The 21462-nt window shown below is 44.4% G+C and overlaps 1 protein-coding gene across 5 annotated transcripts in view; it reads left to right on the plus strand.

The window, feature by feature from the left end:
• LOC134342457 (CSC1-like protein 1) overlaps positions 1–21462 on the plus strand; it is a 110217-nt gene that overhangs the window by 64485 nt on the left and 24270 nt on the right. For all 5 annotated transcript variants that reach the window (XM_063040612.1, XM_063040609.1, XM_063040610.1 and 2 more), the window contains 2 exons: positions 2442–2548; positions 19261–19347. In XM_063040612.1, coding sequence (XP_062896682.1) covers positions 2442–2548; positions 19261–19347 — 194 coding nt within the window. The remainder of the gene's footprint in view (positions 1–2441; positions 2549–19260; positions 19348–21462) is intronic.

Raw genomic sequence — 21462 nt, forward strand, 5'->3', positions numbered from 1 at the left:
TAATCACTGGCACTTGTGCTATGTTTCAGATTTATTTATTCACCCATTCATGTATTTATCTTTATAACCGCTATGCCACCATTGAGGCCGAGCAGTTGCCACACCAAGCTGTGATGCATCCAGATCGGATACTTTTGATGGTGCATCGATAAGGATTGGTGAGGGTCGACGGGGATGTGCTAGATTTCTTTAGCTTCCTGAGGCAGTAGAGGCTTTGATGCACTTTCTTGGCAGTGGGTCAGTTGTGGTTGTTGGAGGTTCGTCACCCCTCTCCCAGGAGTTCACAGAAGTTCCTCAGGACAGTGTCCTAGACCCAACCATGTTCAGCTGCTTCATCAATGACTCTCCTTCCAATGTAGGGCCAGAAGTGAGGACATTCACTGATGATTTCACAATGCTCAATTCTGTTTGCAAATGGAGAAGCCCATCTCTCTGTGGAGCAAGTCCTGGACAACATTCATCCAAGGGCTGGTTAAATGACAAATAATATTAGTGCCAGCAAAGTGCCAGACAATGACCATCTCCAATTAACAACAGTATACTGCCTACCTTGATATATAATAATATTACCATTGACCACAGCCTCAATCAAACCAGACACACAGATACTGTGTCCACAACAGCACGTCAAGCTGATAACCCATGGTGAGTGACATGTTCTGGCAACCCAAAGCCTTTCCACCATCGATTAGTAAGGAAAGGAGTGGATAATGCTCCACCTGCTGTTTAACTGGTACCTCGTCCCCACCCGAAACGCTTACTCCCTCCACACACGGTGACTGCGATGAACCGTCGACAACACACTGCCTCTCGCCCAGGCTAATCCGACAGCAGCCGCCAAGCCCACCACCTCCAGGCTGCACACCATCCTCACGTGGAAACCTATCACTCTTCCTTCACTGTTGCTGGGTCGTAATCCTGGAACTTCTTCCCCAACAGACACCTCAGGAAATGGCCACTCCTTCACAAGGCTCGTCAGGGTTGCGAAGGGAATGTAGGTTGTGTCAGTAACTCATCCTGATGAGTGAATAGTAAACTGGTACTGCCTCCTGGAGTGTGCCGGTGACTCTCTGGAGATTTCAATGGCGCTCTGGACAGCCCTTGGTGTGATGGAGACGGAAGCAATCGTGGGAAACTCTAGTGATCTTGACTTTATTGTAACCTTGATGACTATGTGGAGATTTAACCCAGGTCGCTGGATCTGTGCAACAGTGGCACGACCTATTGTACCATCCTGTTGCCTGATGTTACCTCCTTGGCCCCTTGCTGAATCTCTCCGACTCTTACCTGTCCAGGGACTGAACCTGAGAACTAACTGTTCCAAAGGGTCAAAGAGTATTCCCTTCCCCTCTTCTGTGGGCCCGCACATTTACCCCTCCACCTGACCCTTCACTCCCCTTCCCTTTCCCATCCTGTCTCTTCACTTTCCTCACCACTTTCTACTTCTTCTTTCATTCTCTGTTCTCTCCTTTCCCTTCTCTGCCTCTCCCCTTCCTTCCCTTCAACTACTCTCTTAAACAACTAACTCTCTCCATTCTCCCCCCTTTAACCCTGCAGTGCTCCCCGCCCACCCCACAAGTTCTGACACATTCTCACTTGCCTCCTCTCACTTCAATCCCCAACCCTCACCCCCTTCACTCCTCTCCCTCCATTCCCCTCCTTGCCTCACTCTCCCCTCCCTCTGATGGATTAGGCCTGCACCTTTATCCCTCTCTCAGACATTCATCGCTTTCTCTAGTCAACACAAACATCAGTGCTTTTCGAACAGCCTGACTCAGCCAACTTCCACACAGAAGGTGGGGTCTCTGTTCCTGGAGTGGGCTGCCGGAAGAAGCGGTAGAGAGGCAGGTACATTAACAACATTTAGAAGACATTTGGATCGGTATTGTTCAGAAGGGTATGGGCCAGATGTGAGCGAATGGGACGAGTGGAGAAGGATATGTCAGTGAGTATGGGTGAGTTGTGTTGAAGTGTAATCATGAACCTGTTAATGGATTGCTACTGTGCTCTGTTTAACAGATTTATGAATTAGTTGTTGAGTTATAAATTATTTATTTTGGGATGGCGTAGTGATTAGTGCAATGCTTTACAGCATGCCTGCTGTAAGATCTGGGTTCAATTCCTGTCACTGTCTGTAAGGAGTTTGTCCGTTCTGTCTCTGACCATGTGGGTTTCCTCCGGGTGCTCCAGTCTTCTTTCACATTCCAAAGGCGTACATGTTGGAATCAGTGGAGTGGGCCATGTTCCAAAGATGTACACATTGGGGTCAGTGGGTTGTGGGCATACTATGTTAGTACGGATTCATAACAGCTCTTGCAAACTACCCCCGTCACATCCTTGATGCAAACAATGCATTTCGGTGTACGTTTTGATGTACGTGTGATAAATTTAGTCTTTGATACCGGCTCTAATCCTCTCTCACCCACTGCCTTTAAACACAGGACCCTATCATCAACAAGTTCCTCCCCACCCTGCTGCTCTGGACCTTCTCGGCTCTGCTGCCCATCATTGTCCATTACTCGTCCATTTTTGGGGGCCACTGGACAAGGTAAGGGGAATAACTCCCTCCTTCAATTCAACTCTCCTGCACGTTGATTTTAGAGACTTTCTCTTGTCTCATTCCTCACTGCCTGGTTCCCCCAGGAATGGCGATATTTTTTTTTGGGTTAGCCCTCTACGAGTACCACCTGACCCGTTGGGTATGTCCTACAGCCCGGTTGTCAGCAACACATAATACAATCAGTGAAAGGCAGTCTTAGAATCTGGTTTTGAAGGTTATGGATCAGGTGAGTGGGTGTATATGAAGGCCTACATAAGGAAATGGCATTAGTGCAAGGCATTGGCTGAAGTCATGTTAGTCAGAAAGCACTGGGAAGTGGAGGAAGTGAATGAGCACAACAAAGTTGGATCAGAGAGAGGAAAGTTGACACACACGATCATTTTAATGTGGGAAAAGATAGCTCTCGCGTAAATAGGTGAGCATGAGGATTTTACCTGTCTAAGTGAAAATAGAATTGATATAGGAACTGTCTGGCTTACTTTGTGAACACAGTGGGGAATAAAATTGGTTTCCCAGGGAATATACTGTGGTGGCAATAATGGAAGCTTCACTCACAATGGGGCATGACTGGCTCTTAAGCATCTCCCAATGAAATGAATAACTTAATCAATTCATTTATTTCACAATGCAGTATGCAGCAGGCCCTCCTGGTCTTTCGAGCCATGTTACCCCAGCAACCCTGACAAAGCTGATTAACACTAACCTAATCACAGGACAATTTACAATGACCGATTAACCGACCTGGTATGCCTTTGGACTGTGGGAGGAAACCGGAGCACCCGGGGAAAACCCTTGCATTCCACTGGGAGGGTGTACAGCCCCTCCTTACAGATGGTGCCAGAATGACTCTTGACACCCTGAGCTTCAAAGGCATCATGCTAATCGCTACGCTGCCGTGGCACCCATGGCATTCAGCAAGGGTAGGGAAGAGAATGAAGTATTATTACTTAAGGAAAATATTACATTAATAAAAACATAGAAGTCATATGGATCATATATCTGGTTACAGGTATGGGTCAGAGAAAACAGACCCATAACAGAACTGGTCGTGTTCTATGAGTTACTAATGAGTGAGGGATATAGAGGAGTTGATGACAATGAGGGATCTTTAATTATTCAATTATAAAGTGACATAGTTGTAAGGGCAGAGTGGGTGAATTATTTTGTAAATAGTCCAGATAATTTTCCTGAGCAGTGTGTTTCTGGTTGGAGGAAGAAGGCATTGGTGGACCCGTCTCTGGTCAATGAGGTGGGTGAAGGACACCAAGAATTAGGAGATCACAATGTGATTAGATTTAGGTTAACTTTGGAAAAATAAAAGGAGCAAACCCAACTAAAGATGACTAGGAAAGGGAAGTCCGATTTCAATAAAATAATAGTGAATTCAGAAGTGAGAAAGAACAATGGGCAGGTCGAAAGGAAGAGATGGTTCAGGTACAGTTGAGGCACATTTCTGTAAGGGACAAATCTAGAGCTCCCTAGATTAGTGGTTCCCAATCTGGGGTTCACGGACCCTTTGGTTAATGGTAACGCTCCATGCATAAAAACGGTTGTGAACTACTGTCCTAGTTGATGAAAATGGTGGACAGAGTGATAATTCTAAAAATGCAGACATCCCACCTCTCCTGGAAGTTCTGGGAATCTCCTGCAAATTAATAGTGGCTCCCTGATGCCCGCAAATTATATACAATGTCCCGGAAATTGATTTTTTTGAGAGCGAGCCTGACAGAACGTGCGAGAGAGAGTGAGAGAGCAAGTGCAACAGCGAGAAAGCAAGCGCGAGAGAAAGAGAGAGTGAGAGCGAGAAAGCAAGAGAGAGAGAGAGAGAGCGAGAGAGAGAGAGAGCGAGAGCAAGAGCGAGAAAGCAAGCGTGAGAGCGACCATGAGAGAGAGAGAGAAAGCGTGAGAAAGAGCGAGAAAGCAAGAGCGAGAGCAAGAGTGAGAAAGCAAGCGCGAGTGAGAGCGACCACGAGAGCAAGAGCGAGAAAGCAAGCGTGAGTGAGAGCGACCATGAGAGAGAGAGAGAAAGCGTGAGAAAGAGCGAGAAAGCAAGAGCGAGAGCAAGAGTGAGAAAGCAAGCGCGAGTGAGAGCGACCACGAGAGCAAGAGCGAGAAAGCAAGCGCGAGAAAGCAAGGGCGAGTGAGAGCGACCATGAGAGAGAGAGAGAGCGTGAGAAAGAGCAAGAAAGCAAGCGCGAAAGAGTGAGAGCGAGAGAGAGAGAGCGAGAGCAAGCGCGAGAGCGAGCGTGAGAGCGACCACGAGAGCAAGAGTGAGAAAGCAAGCGCGAGTGAGAGCGACCACGAGCGAGAGAGCGCGTGTGATAGAGAAAGAGCAAGAGAGTTCCAAAAAAAGTCAGAGTGGCAGAGTGTTTCAAAAGAAAATATAAAACGTACGTCACCCCAGACTACACTAAAGTGTACCCCTGCCTAATAGGGGTCAAAATAATGACAGTGTTGCTCACTGCACTGTTTGCAACAGTGACTTTTCTATTGCCCACGGTGGGTTAAGACTGTAAAAGACATGTTGAGGTGAGTTTAACAGGTGTCATTCGTTCATTACAATAGCTAACGTTATTTAAACTAGCTGGCTGGCTGCTAAGGAGCTACTCTATTGCAGACATCCCACCTCTCCCGGGAGTCTCCCGCAAATTGATGGTGTTACTTCCCTGAAATTAGTTTTTGCAGGGTGGGATGGCTGAAAATGGCTGTGGACAATGAGAGTTGGGTTTCAACTATTAGAAAGAGCTAGGGTCATTACAAAAGAACATCATGTAAATTGTACCAAACAGGCCATAATCTCTTCTTGCTGCTGCCATCAGGAAGAAAGTACAGGAGCCTTGAGTTCCACACCACCAGGTTCAGGAACAGTTATTACCCTTCAACCATCAGGCTCCTGACCCATGGGAGATAACTTCACTCGCCTCAATATTGAACTATTCCACAAATGATGGACTCACTTTCAAGGACTCTACAGCTCATCACTTATTTATCATTATTATTGTTATTATTAGTTATTTTTGTAATTGCACAATGTTTGCACATTGCTTGTTTGTCCATGTTTTTTGTTTGTAGTTTTCATTGTTTCTATTGTGTTTCTTTGTATCTACTGTGAATGCTCACAAGAAAATGAATCTCAGGGTAGTATATGGTAAGATAAAAATATTTAACAGTAGATTTAATTTGAATGAGAGAGGTAAAGAGAGTGTATGAGGAACGATGAGCTATCAGCATGAAATGAATCCAAGGGTGTACTATGACTATAAAAATAATAGAAACATAGAAACATAGAAAATAGGTGCAGGAGTAGGCCATTCGGCCCTTTGAGCCTGCACCGCCATTTATTATGATCATGGCTGATCATCCAACTCAGAACCCCGCCCCAGCCTTCCCTCCATACCCCCTGACCCCCGTAGCCACAAAGGCCATATCTAACTCCCTCTTAAATATAGCCAATGAACTGGCCTCAACTGTTTCCTGTGGCAGAGAATTCCACAGATTCACCACTCTCTGTGTGAAGAAGTTTTTCCTAATCTCGGTCCTAAAAGGCTTCCCCTCTTTCCTCAAACTGTGACCCCTCGTTCTGGACTTCCCCAACATCAGGAACAATCTTCCTGCATCTAGCCTGTCCAATCCCTTTAGGATATTATACGTTTCAATCAGATCCCCCCTTAATCTTCTAAATTCCAACGAGTACAAGCCCAGTTCATCCAGTCTTTCTTCATATGAAAGTCCTGCCATCCCAGGAATCAATCTGGTGAACCTTCTTTGTACTCCCTCTATGGCAAGGATGTCTTTCCTCAGATTAGGGGACCAAAACTGCACACAATACTCCAGGTGTGGTCTCACCAAGGCCTTGTACAACTGCAGTAGTACCTCCCTGCTCCTGTACTCGAATCCTCTCGCTATAAATGCCAGCATACCATTCGCCTTTTTCACTGCCTGCTGTACCTGCATGCCCACTTTCAATGACTGGTGTATAATGACACCCAGGTCTCGTTGCACCTCCCTTTTTCCTAATTGGCCACCATTCAGATAATAATCTGTTTTCCTATTTTTGCCACCAAAGTGGATAACTTCACATTTATCCACATTAAATTGCATCTGCCATGAATTTGTCCACTCACCCAACCTATCCAAGTCACCCTGCATCCTCTTAGCATCCTCCTCACAGCTAACACTGCCACCCAGCTTCGTGTCATCCGCAAACTTGGAGATGCTGCATTTAATTCCCTCATCCAAGTCATTAATATATATTGTAAACAACTGGGGTCCCAGCACTGAGCCTTGCGGTACCCCACTAGTCACCGCCTGCCATTCTGAAAAGGTCCCATTTATTCCCACTCTTTGCTTCCTGTCTGCTAACCAATTCTCCACCCACACCAATACCTTACCCCCAATACCGTGTGCTTTAAGTTTGCACACTAATCTCCTGTGTGGGATCTTGTCAAAAGCCTTTTGAAAATCCAAATATACCACATCCACTGGTTCTCCCCTATCCACTCTACTAGTTACATCCTCAAAAAATTCTATGAGATTCGTCAGACATGATTTTCCTTTCACAAATCCATGCTGACTTTGTCCGATGATTTCACCGCTTTCCAAATGTGCTGTTATCACATCCTTGATAACTGACTCCAGCAGTTTCCCCACCACCGATGTTAGGCTAACTGGTCTATAATTCCCCGGTTTCTCTCTCCCTCCTTTTTTAAAAAGTGGGGTTACATTAGCCACCCTCCAATCCTCAGGAACTAGTCCAGAATCTAACGAGTTTTGAAAAATTATCACTAATGCATCCGCTATTTCTTGGGCTACTTCCTAAAGCCCTCTAGGATGCAGACCATCTGGCCCTGGGGATTTATCTGCCTTCAATCCCTTCAATTTACCTAACACCACTTCCCTACTAACATGTATTTCGCTCAGTTCCTCCATCTCACTGGACCCTCTGTCCCCTACTATTTCTGGAAGATTATTTATGTCCTCCTTAGTGAAGACAGAACCAAAGTAATTATTCAATTGGTCTGCCATGTCCTTGCTCCCCATAATCAATTCACCTGTTTCTGTCTGTAGGGGACCTACATTTGTCTTCACCAGTCTTTTCCTTTTTACATATCTATAAAAGCTTTTACAGTCCGTTTTTATGTTCCCTGCCAGTTTTCTCTCATAATCTTTTTTCCCCTTCCTAATTAAGCCCTTTGTCCTCCTCTGCTGAACTCTGAATTTCTCCCAGTCCTCAGGTGAGCCACTTTTTCTGGCTAATTTGTATGCTTCTTCTTTGGAATTGATACTATCCCTAATTTCTCTTGTCAGCCACGGGTGCACTACCTTCCTTGATTTATTCTTTTGCCAAACTGGGATGAACAATTGTTGTAGTTCATCCATGGCAACCTTTAAATGCTTGCCATTGCATATCCACCGTCAATCCTTTAAGTGTCATTTGCCAGTCTATCTTAGCTAATTCACGTCTCATACCTTCAAAGTTACCCCTCTTTAAGTTCAGAACCTTTGTTTCTGAATTAACTATGCCACTGTTGTAGATGGGAGAGTGGTGTCTATTCAGGGCAAAACAAGGGAACTCGCAGATGAATGCTCACAGACTGTTTGGGGACTCGTGAGCATCATCAGGGAGAGAGAGGCATATTCTATAACCTTGCCATTAACACATTACATAGACATAGACATAGAATAGTACAGCACAGTACAGGCCCTTCGGCCCACAATGTTGTGCCGACCCTCAAACCCTGCCTCCCATATAAGCCCCCAACTTAAATTCCTCCATATACCTGTCCAGTAGTCTCTTAAACTTCACTAGTGTATCTGCCTCCACCACTGACTGAGGCATTGCATTCCACGCACCAACCACTCTCTGAGTAAAAAACCTTCCTCTAGTATCCCCCTTGAACTTCCCACCTTTACCTTAAAGCCATGTCCTTTTGTATTGAGCAGTGGTGCCCTGGGGAAGAGGTGCTGGCTATCCACTCTATCTATTCCTCTTATTATCTTGTACACCTCTATCATGTCTCCTCTCATCCTCCTCCTCTCCAAAGAGTAAAGCCCTAGCTCCCTTAATCTCTGATCATAATCCATACCTCTAAACCAGGCAGCATCCTGGTAAATCTCCTCTGTACCCTTTCCAATTCTTCCACACCCTTCCTATAGTGAGGTGACCAGAACTGAACACAGTACTCCAAGTGTGGCCTAACCAGAGTTTTACAGAGCTGCATCATTCCATCATGACTCTTAAACTCTATCCCTCGACTTATGAAAGCTAACACCCCATAAGCTTTCTTAACTACCCTATCCACCTGTGAGGCAACTGTCAGGGATCTGTGGACATGTACCCCCAGATCCCTCTGCTCTTCCACACTACCAAGTATCCTGCCATTTACTTTGTACTCTGCCTAGGAGTGTGTCTTTCCAAAGTGCACTAACTCACACTTCTCAGCCCACTTCTGCATCCTATCAATGTCTCTCTGCAATCTTTGACAATCCTCTACACTATCTACAACACCACCAACCTTTGTGTCGTCTGCAAACTTGCCAACCCACCCTTCTACCCCCACATCCAGGTCGTTAATAAAAATCATGAAAAGTAGAGGTCTCAGAACAGATCCTAAGGAGATACGCATACTAAGGAGATTAATGTGCTGGAAATTACCTCCATTAAGCCATTTTGATTTACCCTATCACAGACATTCTCTTCATTTGACACATCCCTCCTACACCTTCACTCCTACTAAAAACTCTCTAGGATTTCTTTCTTTCCCAGGTCTAATGAAGGATCTTGGATCTAAAATGGTGACAATATCAGCATCCATGGATATTGCCTGCATTTTCTATTTCTATTTCAGACTTCCAGAACCTGCAGTTTAAAAAAAATCATTCTTGGGCAAATGACCAACGGTTGCAAGGATAGATGAGGTAGACTGAAACAGTTTTCTTTGCATTAGAGAATACTGAGGAGGACATTTGATAACATTTATAAAATATTGAGAGTTGTAGACTCAAGTGGAGAGTGGTGGAGGGATTGAGGACTAGAAGACACAGATCTAATGTAAAAGGAAGAAGAATCAATAGTGACAGAGTGATAATTTATGCAGAGTTTGGTTAGAGTCTGGAATGCATTGGCTGTACATATGGTAGAGGCAGGTTCCATTAAGGCCTTTTAGTAGGTAAATGTATGGTGGAGAAATGTCTGGTGGGAGAAACTAATGAATTGCTTCATTAGAGAGGCAGCACTGATACTTTGGACCAAATTACCTCCTCTTGTGATGTGACCGTTCTATAATTCTATTCTTGGAGAAAATGCCATACAAGAAGTTAAAGGATATCTGTCCTGCCATAGTACAAATTGTAGTATGGCACAATCCTTCATTTAATCTTAAGGGAAAAGGCTATTAAGCTCCTTGGGTCCATGATAGTTCCCAGGGGAGTAATCGAATTAACACTATTCCCTGCTCCTTATTTCCACTTCTTCTCCCACCTGATTTGGGGGTGGGAGCAGTAAGATTGCTTCATGTTGTAGTAACAAAGGATTGTTTATACTCTCTGTCTCTCTCTCTCCCACTGTCTCTCTGCCTAATTAACTAACTTCTCTCTTTATCTGTGATGGAGCCCAATTCCTTTTTCTGGGCGGATAGTTGAAGGCTGGCTGGAAAGTACCAAAGCATTGCGGGGAATTAAGCTGTTGTTTTTGTATCTACTTATTTGGTATAGATTTGAGGTTCTTTTGATTTCTGGATTTGTATACAGTATTTAAAATGAGATCACCTCAGCTCACAGACCAATGGGAAGACTAAGCCCACAAATGCTATGTTGGGGGAAGCAGAAGGTTGAGCAGAAACTTTTCAGCTCAGTGCAGAACTTGCACTGAAATGTCTGTGCCTAGGTTCGTGAAAGCAGTTAGTCAAGCCATCCGGTTTATTGGCGTGTGCACAAGTACAGTGAAATACAATGAAAAACCTTGCTTGCAGAAGGGTCACAGGCACGTAGGTCACTCTGTGAGTTGTCCGTACTTGTCTGCTTGCCATGTACTGCTAATTAAATTGGTAATCATATGTTGTTTGGGCTCTTATTTTGAAATATCGCCCTGCCAACTTCGATTCTGATTGCGCTACCGACTTCAAATTTGAAATTCAGTGGGACCATGTGAGGACTGCAGCCATTTTGTTTCAGTGGGTTTTTTCAGTCAGACTGAAGCACGTTTACACTAGACTCTGTTGTCTTCCTTTTGTTTGCACCATTGTAAATCATCATCTTTTTACTCTAACTCGATTGTATGTGTGTATGCTGCACAAATAAAGCACCAGGAGTTTGGATGCCATATCCTGACTCCCACATTCAGATGAGTGGGGTTTGGTGGCTGCTTCACACACAAAGAGAGCAGTACACGAGGTTCAGTGAAAATTTTTGTTCCATGCACCATCCATACAGATAATTTCATCACAGTTATTTGTGTTTCTTTGTACCTACTGATGAAGGGTCTTGGGCCAAAATGTCGACTCCTTATTCCTCTCCAAGGATGTTGCCTGACCTGCTGTGTTTCTCCAGCATTTTGTGTGTGTGTGTTTGTGTGTCTTACTTAACACAAATCCTATTTAACCAGTAAATGAAAACTAAAAAAAAATGCTGATGTTGGAAATCTAAAATAAAAATGCAAGATCAGCATTTTCTATTTTCATTTCAGCTTTAACTATTTCAATAGGAGTTTTTGCTGAGGTAATGGAGAGAGTTAACTAGGGTAAAGCAGTTGATGTGTTGTACATGAACTCCCAGCAGACTTTTGATAGGTGCATCATACCTGGCTTATCAGTGAAGTTGAAGCATATAACGTACAAGGCATGTTGATAGCATAGAACATTAGAAAGTTTTTGACAAGAACAGGCCATTTGACCCAATAAAGCTTGTCAAATTCATATTTACGTAGTGTGTTGAAATAGCTTTCGGGTTTAAATTTTAAAGTCCCTAAAGTACTATTTTCGACTACACAACTAGGTAGTTTGTTCCATGTGTCCACAACTCACTGTGTAAAGAAATGCTTCCTGATGTTTGTCTGAAATCTCCCCTTAACCAGTCTCCACCTAAGGCCCTGTGTCCTCATTGATGGATTAATTCTAAAGTAGCAGCTGCCATCCACTTTACTTATACCCTTAATGATTTAGAACACTTCTATCATGTCTCCTCTCATTCTTAGTGTACTTAGGCTAAAAAAAACTTTATTCTTTCAACCTTTCTTCATGGCTCATTCCCTGAAGACCTGGAATGAGTCTAGTTGCCCTTCTCTGTATTCTCCCCAGTGTCTTCACATCCCTCACACGATATGGGGACCGGAATTGTACACAGTACTCAAGGTGTGGTCTCACAGTGCATTATACAGCTTAAAGAGAATGTCTCCAGGCTTGAACTCCAATGAGCACATTGTATAGCCCAACATTCTATTAGCCTTCCTAATCGCTTCTCTACATTGTCTAGTGATGATTCCACCAGGAAGCCCAAATCCTTCTCATACAGTGCAGACCCCTACTGTATATATACAGTATTTCCAAATTCACATATGTAATATTTTACATTTGCTTACATTAAATTTCACCTGCCATTTATCTCCCCACATCTGGATTTTGTTTAGATCTAACTGTATTGATTCTGCTGCCTGAATGTTATTAGCTCGTTCCCCTAATTTTGTGTTATTGGCAAACTTGACTAGTTTACTTCAACTACTGCACAGAGTCTTGCCATCTTCAGAAGTTTTCTGATGACTCTGCCATAGTTGGATGCATCAGCAAGGGAGATGAGGCTGAGTACAGGGCTACGGTAGGAAACTTTGTCACATGGTGTGAGCAGAATTATCTGCAGCTTAATCTGAAAAAGACTAAGGAGCTGGTGGTAGACCTGAGGAGAGCTAAGGCACTGGTAACCCCTGTTTCCATCCAGGGGGTCAGTGTGGACATGGTGGATGATTACAGATACCTGGGGATACGAATTGACAATAAACTGGACTGGTCAAAGAACACTGAGGCTGTCTACAAGAAGGTTCAGAGCCGTCTCTATTTCCTGAGGAGACTGAGGTCCTTTAACATCTGCCGGACGATGCTGAGGATGTTCTACGAGTCTGTGGTGGCCAGTGCGATCATGTTTGCTGTTGTGTGCTGGGGCAGCAGGCTGAGGGTAGCAGACACCAACAGAATCAACAAACTCATTCATAAGGCCAGTGATGTTGTGGGGATGGAACTGGACTCTCTCACGGTGGTGTCTGAAAAGAGGATGCTGTCTAAGTTGCATGCCATCTTGGACAATGTCTCCCATCCACTACATAATGTACTGGGTGGGCACAGGAGCACATTCAGCCAGAGACTCATTCCACCGAGATGCAACACAGAGCGTCATATGAAGTCATTCCTGCCTGTGGCCATCAAACTTTACAACTCCTCCCTTGGAGGGTCAGACACCCTGAGCCAATAGGCTGGTCATGGACTTATTTCATAATTTACTGGCATAATTTACATATTACTATTTAACTATTTATGGTTCTATTACTATTACCAGGGCCAGATGGTCTGCATCCCAGAGTGCTTAAGGAAGTAGCCCAAGAAATAGTGGATGCATTAGTGATAATTTTTCAAAACTCGTTAGATTCTGGACTAGTTCCTGAGGATTGGAGGGTGGCTAATGTAACCCCACTTTTTAAAAATGGAGGGAGAGAGAAACCGGGGAATTATAGGCCGGTTAGCCTAACGTCGGTGGTGGGGAAACTGCTGGAGTCAGTTATCAAGGATGTGATAACAGCACATTTGGAAAGCGGTGAAATGATTGGACAAAGTCAGCATGGATTTGTGAAAGGAAAATCATGTCTGACGAATCTCATAGAATTTTTTGAGGATGTAACTAGTAGAGTGGATAGGGGAGAACCAGTGGATGTGGTATATTTGGATTTTCAAAAGGCTTTTGACAAGGTCCCACACAGGAGATTAGTGTGCAAACTTAAAGCACACGGTATTGGGGGTAAGGTATTGGTGTGGGTGGAGAATTGGTTAGCAGACAGGAAGCAAAGAGTGGGAATAAACGGGACCTTTTCAGAATGGCAGGCGGTGACTAGTGGGGTACCGCAAGGCTCAGTGCTGGGACCCCAGTTGTTTACAATATATATTAATGACTTGGATGAGGGAATTAAATGCAGCATCTCCAAGTTTGCGGATGACACGAAGCTGGGTGGCAGTGTTAGCAGTGAGGAGGATGCTAAGAGGATGCAGGGTGACTTGGATAGGTTGGGTGAGTGGGCAAACTCATGGCAGATGCAATTTAATGTGGATAAATGTGAAGTTATCCACTTTGGTGGCAAAAATAGGAAAACAGATTATTATCTGAATGGTGGCCGATTAGGAAAAGGGGAGGTGCAACGAGACCTGGGTGTCATTATACACCAGTCATTGAAAGTGGGCATGCAGGTACAGCAGGCGGTGAAAAAGGCGAACGGTATGCTGGCATTTATAGCGAGAGGATTCGAGTACAGGAGCAGGGAGGTACTACTGCAGTTGTACAAGGCCTTGGTGAGACCACACCTGGAGTATTGTGTGCAGTTTTGGTCCCCTAATCTGAGGAAAGACATCTTTGCCATAGAGGGAGTACAAAGAAGGTTCACCAGATTGATTCCTGGGATGGCAGGTCTTTCATATGAAGAAAGACTGGATGAACTGGGCTTGTACTCGTTGGAATTTAGAAGATTGAGAGGGGATCTGATTGAAACGTATAAGATCCTAAAGGGATTGGACAGGCTAGATGCGGGAAGATTGTTCCCGATGTTGGGGAGGTCCAGAACGAGGGGTCACAGTTTGAGGATAGAGGGGAAGCCTTTTAGGACCGAGATTAGGAAAAACTTCTTCACACAGAGAGTGGTGAATCTGTGGAATTCTCTGCCACAGCAAACTGTTGAGGCCAGTTCATTAGCTATGTTTAAAAGGAAGTTAGATATGGCCCTTGTGGCTACAGGGGTCAGGGGGTATGGAGGGAAGGCTGGGGCGGGGTTCTGAGTTGGATGATCAGCCATGATCATAATAAATGGCGGTGCAGGCTCGAAGGGCCGAATGGCCTACTCCTGCACCTATTTTCTATGTTTCTATGTTTCTATTTATTATTTATGGTGCAACTGTAATGAAAACCAATTTCCCCCGGGATCAGTAAAGTATGACTATGACTTACTACCTGTCGGCGATCTAACAGGAAGTCCAGGATCCAGCTACACAAGGCAGGGTGAAGCCTGAGGTCTCCGAGCTTCTTGTCAAGCCTGGAGGAAATTATGGTGTTGAATGCTGAGCTGTTGTCCAAGAACAGCATTCTCACATAAGCATCCTTCTTCTCCAGGTGTGTAAGGACAGTGTGAAGAGCTGTGGCTATTGTGTCATCTGTCGATCGCTTGTGTTGGTAGACGAATTTTAGGAGGTCCATTGTGGGTGGTAGCAAACTGCAGATGTAGTCCTTGACCAGCCTCTCAAAGCATTTGCTTATTATTGAGGTGACAGCGACAGGACGCCAGTCGTTCAGACATGTTACCTTGGTCTTTTTTAGCTACAGGGACAATGGTGGATGTTTTGAAGCAGGAGGGCACTCTACACTGGGACAGGGAGAGATTAAAAATGTCAACACTACCACGCTTTCTTTATTTTGGCACTTGTGTACTGGGCCCAGGACAGATCCTCTGAAATGACAACACCTGGGAATTTAAAGTTGCTGACCCTCTCCACTTGTGATTCCCTGATGAGGACTGGCCTGTGGACCGCTGGTTTCCTCCTCCTGAGGTCAATCATCAATTCCTGCTTCCAAGGTCAATAATCAACCCGATACGTGTGAGGTGGTTCATTTTGGTAGGTCAGATATAATGACAGAATATAGTATTAATGGTAAGACTCTTGGCAGTGTGGAGGGTCAGAGGGATCTTGGGGTCTGAGTCCATAGGACATGCAAAGCTGCTGTGCAGGTTGACTCTGTGGTTAAGAAGGCATACGGTGCATTGGCCTTCATCAACTGTGGGATTGAGTTTAAAGTCGAGAGGTAATGTTGCAGCTATATAGGACCCTGGTCAGACCCCACTTGGACTACTGTTCTCAGTTCTGGTCACCTCACTACAGGAAGGATGTGGAAACCATAGAAACGGTGTGGAGGAGATTTACAAGGATGTTGCCTGGATTGGGGAACGTGCCTTATGAGAATAGGTTGAGTGAACTTGGCCTTTTCTCCTTGGAGCGACAGAGGATGAGAGGTGATCTGATAGAGGTGTACAAGATAATGAGAGGCATTGATAGTGTGGATAGTCTGAGGCTTTTTCCCAGGGCTGAAATGGCTAGCACGAGAGGGCATAGTTTTAAGGTGCTTGGAAGTAGGTACAGAGGAGATGTCAAGGGTAAGTTTTTTACGCAGAGAGTGGTGAGTGTGTGGAATGGGCTGCCAGCGACAGTGGTGGAGGCAGATATGATAGGGTCTTTTAAGAGACTCCTGGATAGGTACATGAAGCTTAGAAAAATAGAGAGCTGTGGGTAAGCCTAGGTAATTTCTAAGGTAAGGACATGTTCGGCACAGCTTTGTGGGCCGAAGGGCCTGTATTGTGCTGTAGGTTTTCTATGTTTCTAATCGATTCCTGCTCCTGAGGTCAATAATATTTAGAGGGGATTTGAGTGAAGAGTACCGGGAACACATTTGCCAACAAGAGTGCCGGAAGTAGTCACTGACAGTATTTAGTAAGTGTGTAAACAAACACTTAAATTACCTAGTCACGGGAGGCTGTGAGCCAAATGCTGAGAGATGGAATTAATGTAGGTCCTGAGGCATGGTTTTGGCCCAAAGTATCAACAATGCCTTTCCTCTCACAGATGCTGCTCAGCCCAATGAGTTCCTCTGAATCTGATAGAACTCCGTACGTTTCTCTAAGATCTGTTGAACTGATCCGGTCTCTGCTTGTACATCACTCCTGACATCTCAGGAATAAACCTTCACTGCACACGCTCCATTGCCAAGGTCATCTTTCATTACAAGATGGTGATAATTGGACTTGGTCTATTATTATCACGTGCACAAAGATACACTGAAAAATATTTCATTTCCATTGCAGTCAGGCAGATCATACCACACAGAAGTATACTGAGGTAGGAAAAAAGATGACAATGGAGAATATAGTGTAACAGATATGGAGAAAGTGTAGATAAACAAATAAAGTTCAAGGGCTCTGATTAAGAAGATTGTGAGATTAATAATTCATCTTCAGTGTATGCAAGGACCATTCAAGAGTTTGATAACAGTGAGATAGAAGCTCTCCTTGAATTTGGTGCTTGTTGCTCTCAGGCCTCTGTCCCATAACCTGACAACTGCAGTAAGACATGCTTGTTCCTGTGTTCATGTTTTCTCGAGGTGAGATACAACATTGCATCAACTTCCCAGAGCTTGATGAATTCTGTTGCTTGCTGTCAGTGATTAGTGTACAAGAACGTTGCATCCTAAGATCAAACCTCACGTGCAGCAATATAACTTCAGTGACACCATTCCCACAAGCACCATCGGTGACGTTATTTTGAATTAGAGTAGACTTACTTCTGGTTTTGTTTAAACTCGACTTTCATTCTCCTATCCCATCAGAATCCTTCTTCTGTAGCACCTTATCTCTTCCACCTATCACTCCAAACTTTTCATTTCTTATCCTCCCCTAGCCACCGACTTTCCCCCTCATCTGGTTTCATCTATCACTTCCCATCATGTACTGTTCTTTTTCCCCTAATTCCACCTTTTTATTCTGGCTTCTTCCCCCTTCCTTTCCAGCCTTGAAGATGGGTCTCAGCTACAAAAGTCAGCAGTTTATTCCTCTCCATAGATACTGCCTGATCTGCTGAATTCCTCCAGCATTTTGTGTTTGTTGCTTTGTTTAAATCATTCTGTTACTGGCTCTTCCTCATTTGCACTCTTCCTGATAATTGCTTTCCTTCTGCTTCTTTTTAAGACGCCAATGAGTGAACCGTTTTTTGCTCTTTTCAGTTGAAATGGTGCAGTTTCAGTACTTTCTGAATTTCTTTCATGTCCCATCTTTGAGTTTTGCTGATTCCTGTTAAATATTACAACAGTTTGTGCCAGGAGGGCTCTGAATATTTATTACTTAAAATAAGAACACAGGGAGAGAGCTCTGATATTCAAGTGACAGCACGGACAGTGAGATACTTTGAGGTGCTGGCACTGACGTAACATGGGAAATGTGGCAGCCTGTCTGTGCACACAGCTTCCCCACAAACTGCATAGCCTAGAATCAGAGGAATGTTGCTGCAGACCAGGTCATTCAGACCCTTGTTTGTGCTCTCATGTCCAGTGACTTGTGGATTATCTCCATCTACACATCTCGTTTGTTGCCTTAGCCACGTAGATGGTGATAATCATCTGTGATAATTCATTGTTGGAGTGGGGTTGTGTTAGAATGGGGTGACTTTTGGCTTTGGTGCAACAGGCTTGGATGATAACAGGCGTGGATGAGGTAAGTATCTGGTAAGCTTTTACTTGCCCATTTTTCATCTGTAAGGGCAGTAAGATTGGCTCCAGAGGCTGTGTTTTGTTCTTTGTGTGAGATGTAGGAATTCTGGGAGACCTTTAGCTTCTGCACTGAGCTGCAGCTCCTCAGAGAATGTGTTAAAGAAATGGAGCTGCAACTTGTTGACCTTTGGCTCATATGGGAAACTGAGGAGGTGATAGATAGGAGCTACAGGGAGATAGTCACCCCTAGGTTGCAGGAGGCAGGTGCATGGGCGACTGTCAGGAAAGGGAAGGGAAATAGGCAGCCGGTACAGAGTAACCCTGTGGCCATTTCCCTCAATAACAAATATACAGTTTGGATACTGTTGGGGTGGGGTCGACATACCAGGGGGAGCCACAGCGACTGGGTCTTTGGCGCTTTGGCCTAGAAGAGAAGGGGACAAAGAAGGAATGCAGTGGTAATAGGATATTCCGTTGTTGGAAGAGTGGAGGTCCTAAAGAGAGAATTTAGAGAGCTAGGTTGAAATGCAGGACATGTGTGAAGTGTTGCATTTTGACTTGGTACAGTTAATCACAGGACTCGTAGCAGTCAGGGCCATATAGGTCCAAGACCCATAGCTCCCTGAAAGTGATCGATGGGATGATAAAAATGGCATACAACATATTTGCCTTTATTATTTGTATTGAGTTCAAGATCAAGAAATTATGTTGCAGTTGTACAAAACTCTCAGAAGGCTGTATCTGAAGTATTACATTTAATTTTGATTACTCCATAATAGGAAGGATGTGGAGGCGGTGCAGAGGCTACAGAAGGAGTTAATCAGGATGCTGTCATTATTAGAGGCATGAGCTACAAAGGAGAGGTTGGACAAATGTGGGGCAGAGGCTGAGGAGAAACCTGATTCTATGAGCCATAGTGAGACTGGACAGCTGGCATCTTCTCCCCACTGTGGAAATGTCTAATATTAGAGGGCATGCATTTAGGGTGAGAGGGGGAGATGTCCAGGACAATTTTTTTTAGGCAGAGATTGGTGGGTGACTAAAATGGACTGGCATGGTAAACTTTTCTCAAGGACAAGTATAGGCTTTAACTGCCCCACTGAATGCCCTCTTGCTAAACTGAGAAGAGTGGGATAATCATTGCTTTTTCAGGGATTTAGACTACTGTCTGAAATTTACTCATCACATGTCTAAATTCATCACCCCAACAGGTCTGCTGAAAACCGGCTCACTATGCACAAACTCTACACCTTCCTCATTATAATGGTGCTGATATTGCCATCACTGGGTCTAACAAGGTAAGGCCTCCATTAACAGCAAGTAGCTCCTAACACCAAGGATTTTAAATTTTAATCTGGGCATGTGGTCAGTGCAAAGCCCAGATCATCCATTCCTAGTTGAAGTGTGAGGTTCCCTTCGACCATTCAGTTCTTGAACCTGCAGTTGTAATTGCTGCCCATCGCCAACCATCACTATGACCGTGTCACACTGCAATGGACTTTTTAAAAGTTCTAATTTGTGCTTATGTTTCCTCTTGTGAATGCTGCTTATAATGTGCTATGTACCTGTGACGCTGCTGCAAGTTAAGTTTTTTTATTGTACAGTACCTGTTCACATGTCAGTAAACATCACTTTGAGGTTACCAGATGGCAGTATTTGTCTTTATTGAAGAAAGGGGCACAGGTAGGTTAGACTCCTCCATTAATGAAACAGCTGCTTTTATGAAGAATTTGACAGATTTGTGGAGGAGTTTTAAATGCACAGTTTTGGAAACTCAATTCCTCTGTCTGTCTCCCTGATAATTAAGTAGTTCATGAGTCATAAACAGCACGAAAGCAGGTTTTTTGATCCACTGACTGCATTGCAACCATCAACCACCCATTTACACCAATCCCATGCTAAATCCCATTTTAACCTCTTAGCTGCTGTTAACCTACAGACCTGCATGCTTTTTGGCATGTGGGACTTAACTGGAGCACAGGGGTCACAGGGAGAATATGCAAACTCCACACCTGAGGTCAGCATCAAACTGGGGTCTCTGAGGTTGTGAGGCAGTGGTTTCACCCACTGTGCTAAAGTATAAATTAAGAGCCTAACTAAATTATTCACAATTTCTCTCATTCAATTCTATAACCATTCAGACATCAGGCATATTGCCACATTAGGGATGGAATATTTGGGTGAGTGGTGGAGTTGATGGGAACTTGGGGAGAATACAATACAATGAGTGCTTGATGGTAAGCACAAACTCAGTGGGCTGAAGGGCCTGCTTTGGTGCTGTAATTTTACCCAGTTACACCAAAGAGCACATCATACCAGTTCACTTACTGCTGCAGCAGTTCGCTACATTTCCCATAATCCAGCAGTGGCTGCAATCCCAACCTTTCTTCTTTGCAGTGTGAACTGTGTGGAACATATTGAGGTCATGAAAAGCATTGCAGAAAGGTGATTTTTTTTCCTCTCAGGATTTCAACTCTTTTTGGTCATCTGAGGACAGCCAGCATTTATTGCCAATTGCTAACTGCCTTTGAGAATATGGGGTGGGTGGGTTGGGTGGGGTGGGTTAGTGCTGCACTCTTTCTGGTGGAGGTGCTCCAAACAGTGCTGTGGTGGAGGGAGGTCTAGGATTTAGACTCAGCAATGGCGAAAGATCGACAATATATTTCCAAGGAAGGATGGTTTGTGAATTGGAAGGAACCTGTAGAGGCAGTGTTCCTATCTTGGTGGTAGAAGTTGCTGGTCTGGTTGGCAGAAAAGGCTTGAAGGACCTTTGACCTTTCCCCATTCCATGTGTGATATCAAGAAATGGTCAAGAAGAGTGGATCCAGTAAACCATTCTCTGGCTGAAACAGATCTTCCTCCATTCCCCCTAAATCTCCCCTGTAATCTAAACCTATCTGGACTACCCTATGATAATATTAACCATCATTCAAAGTTCCTCCCTACCCCCTCCAAGCTTCCTACCTTCCAGGCAAAAGAAACGCAGCCAGTCTATTTTCCCCACCATAATTTAAATGCTCCAGTCTAAGTAATATCCTGGTGAATCTCCTCTGCAGCCTCTTCAGTACGATCTGATCCTTCCTATCGTTTGCTGACTGGGTACAGTAACGATTCTGGTACCATCAGGTAGTTCCCTGACAATTCAGGGGAACCTCAGAGTCCACACCCACCTAGAACCAGCTCTGAAGATCTATGTGGAACATATGGAACATAACTCCACCTCCCCCCCCCCCCACCAAACCCTTCAACCAATTTGACTTCAGGAAACAATCTGCTGGAGGCATTTAGCAGGTTGGGCAGCACCTGCAGGGGGGAGGAATTATCATTGGGGGTCAAAACCTGGATTAGGAAGTGTCAGCCCAAAATATCAACAATTCCTTTCCCACCACAAATGTTACATTGAGTTCCTTCAG

This window comes from Mobula hypostoma, chromosome 2 (assembly GCF_963921235.1).
Source record: "Mobula hypostoma chromosome 2, sMobHyp1.1, whole genome shotgun sequence".
Taxonomy (NCBI): domain Eukaryota; kingdom Metazoa; phylum Chordata; class Chondrichthyes; order Myliobatiformes; family Myliobatidae; genus Mobula; species Mobula hypostoma.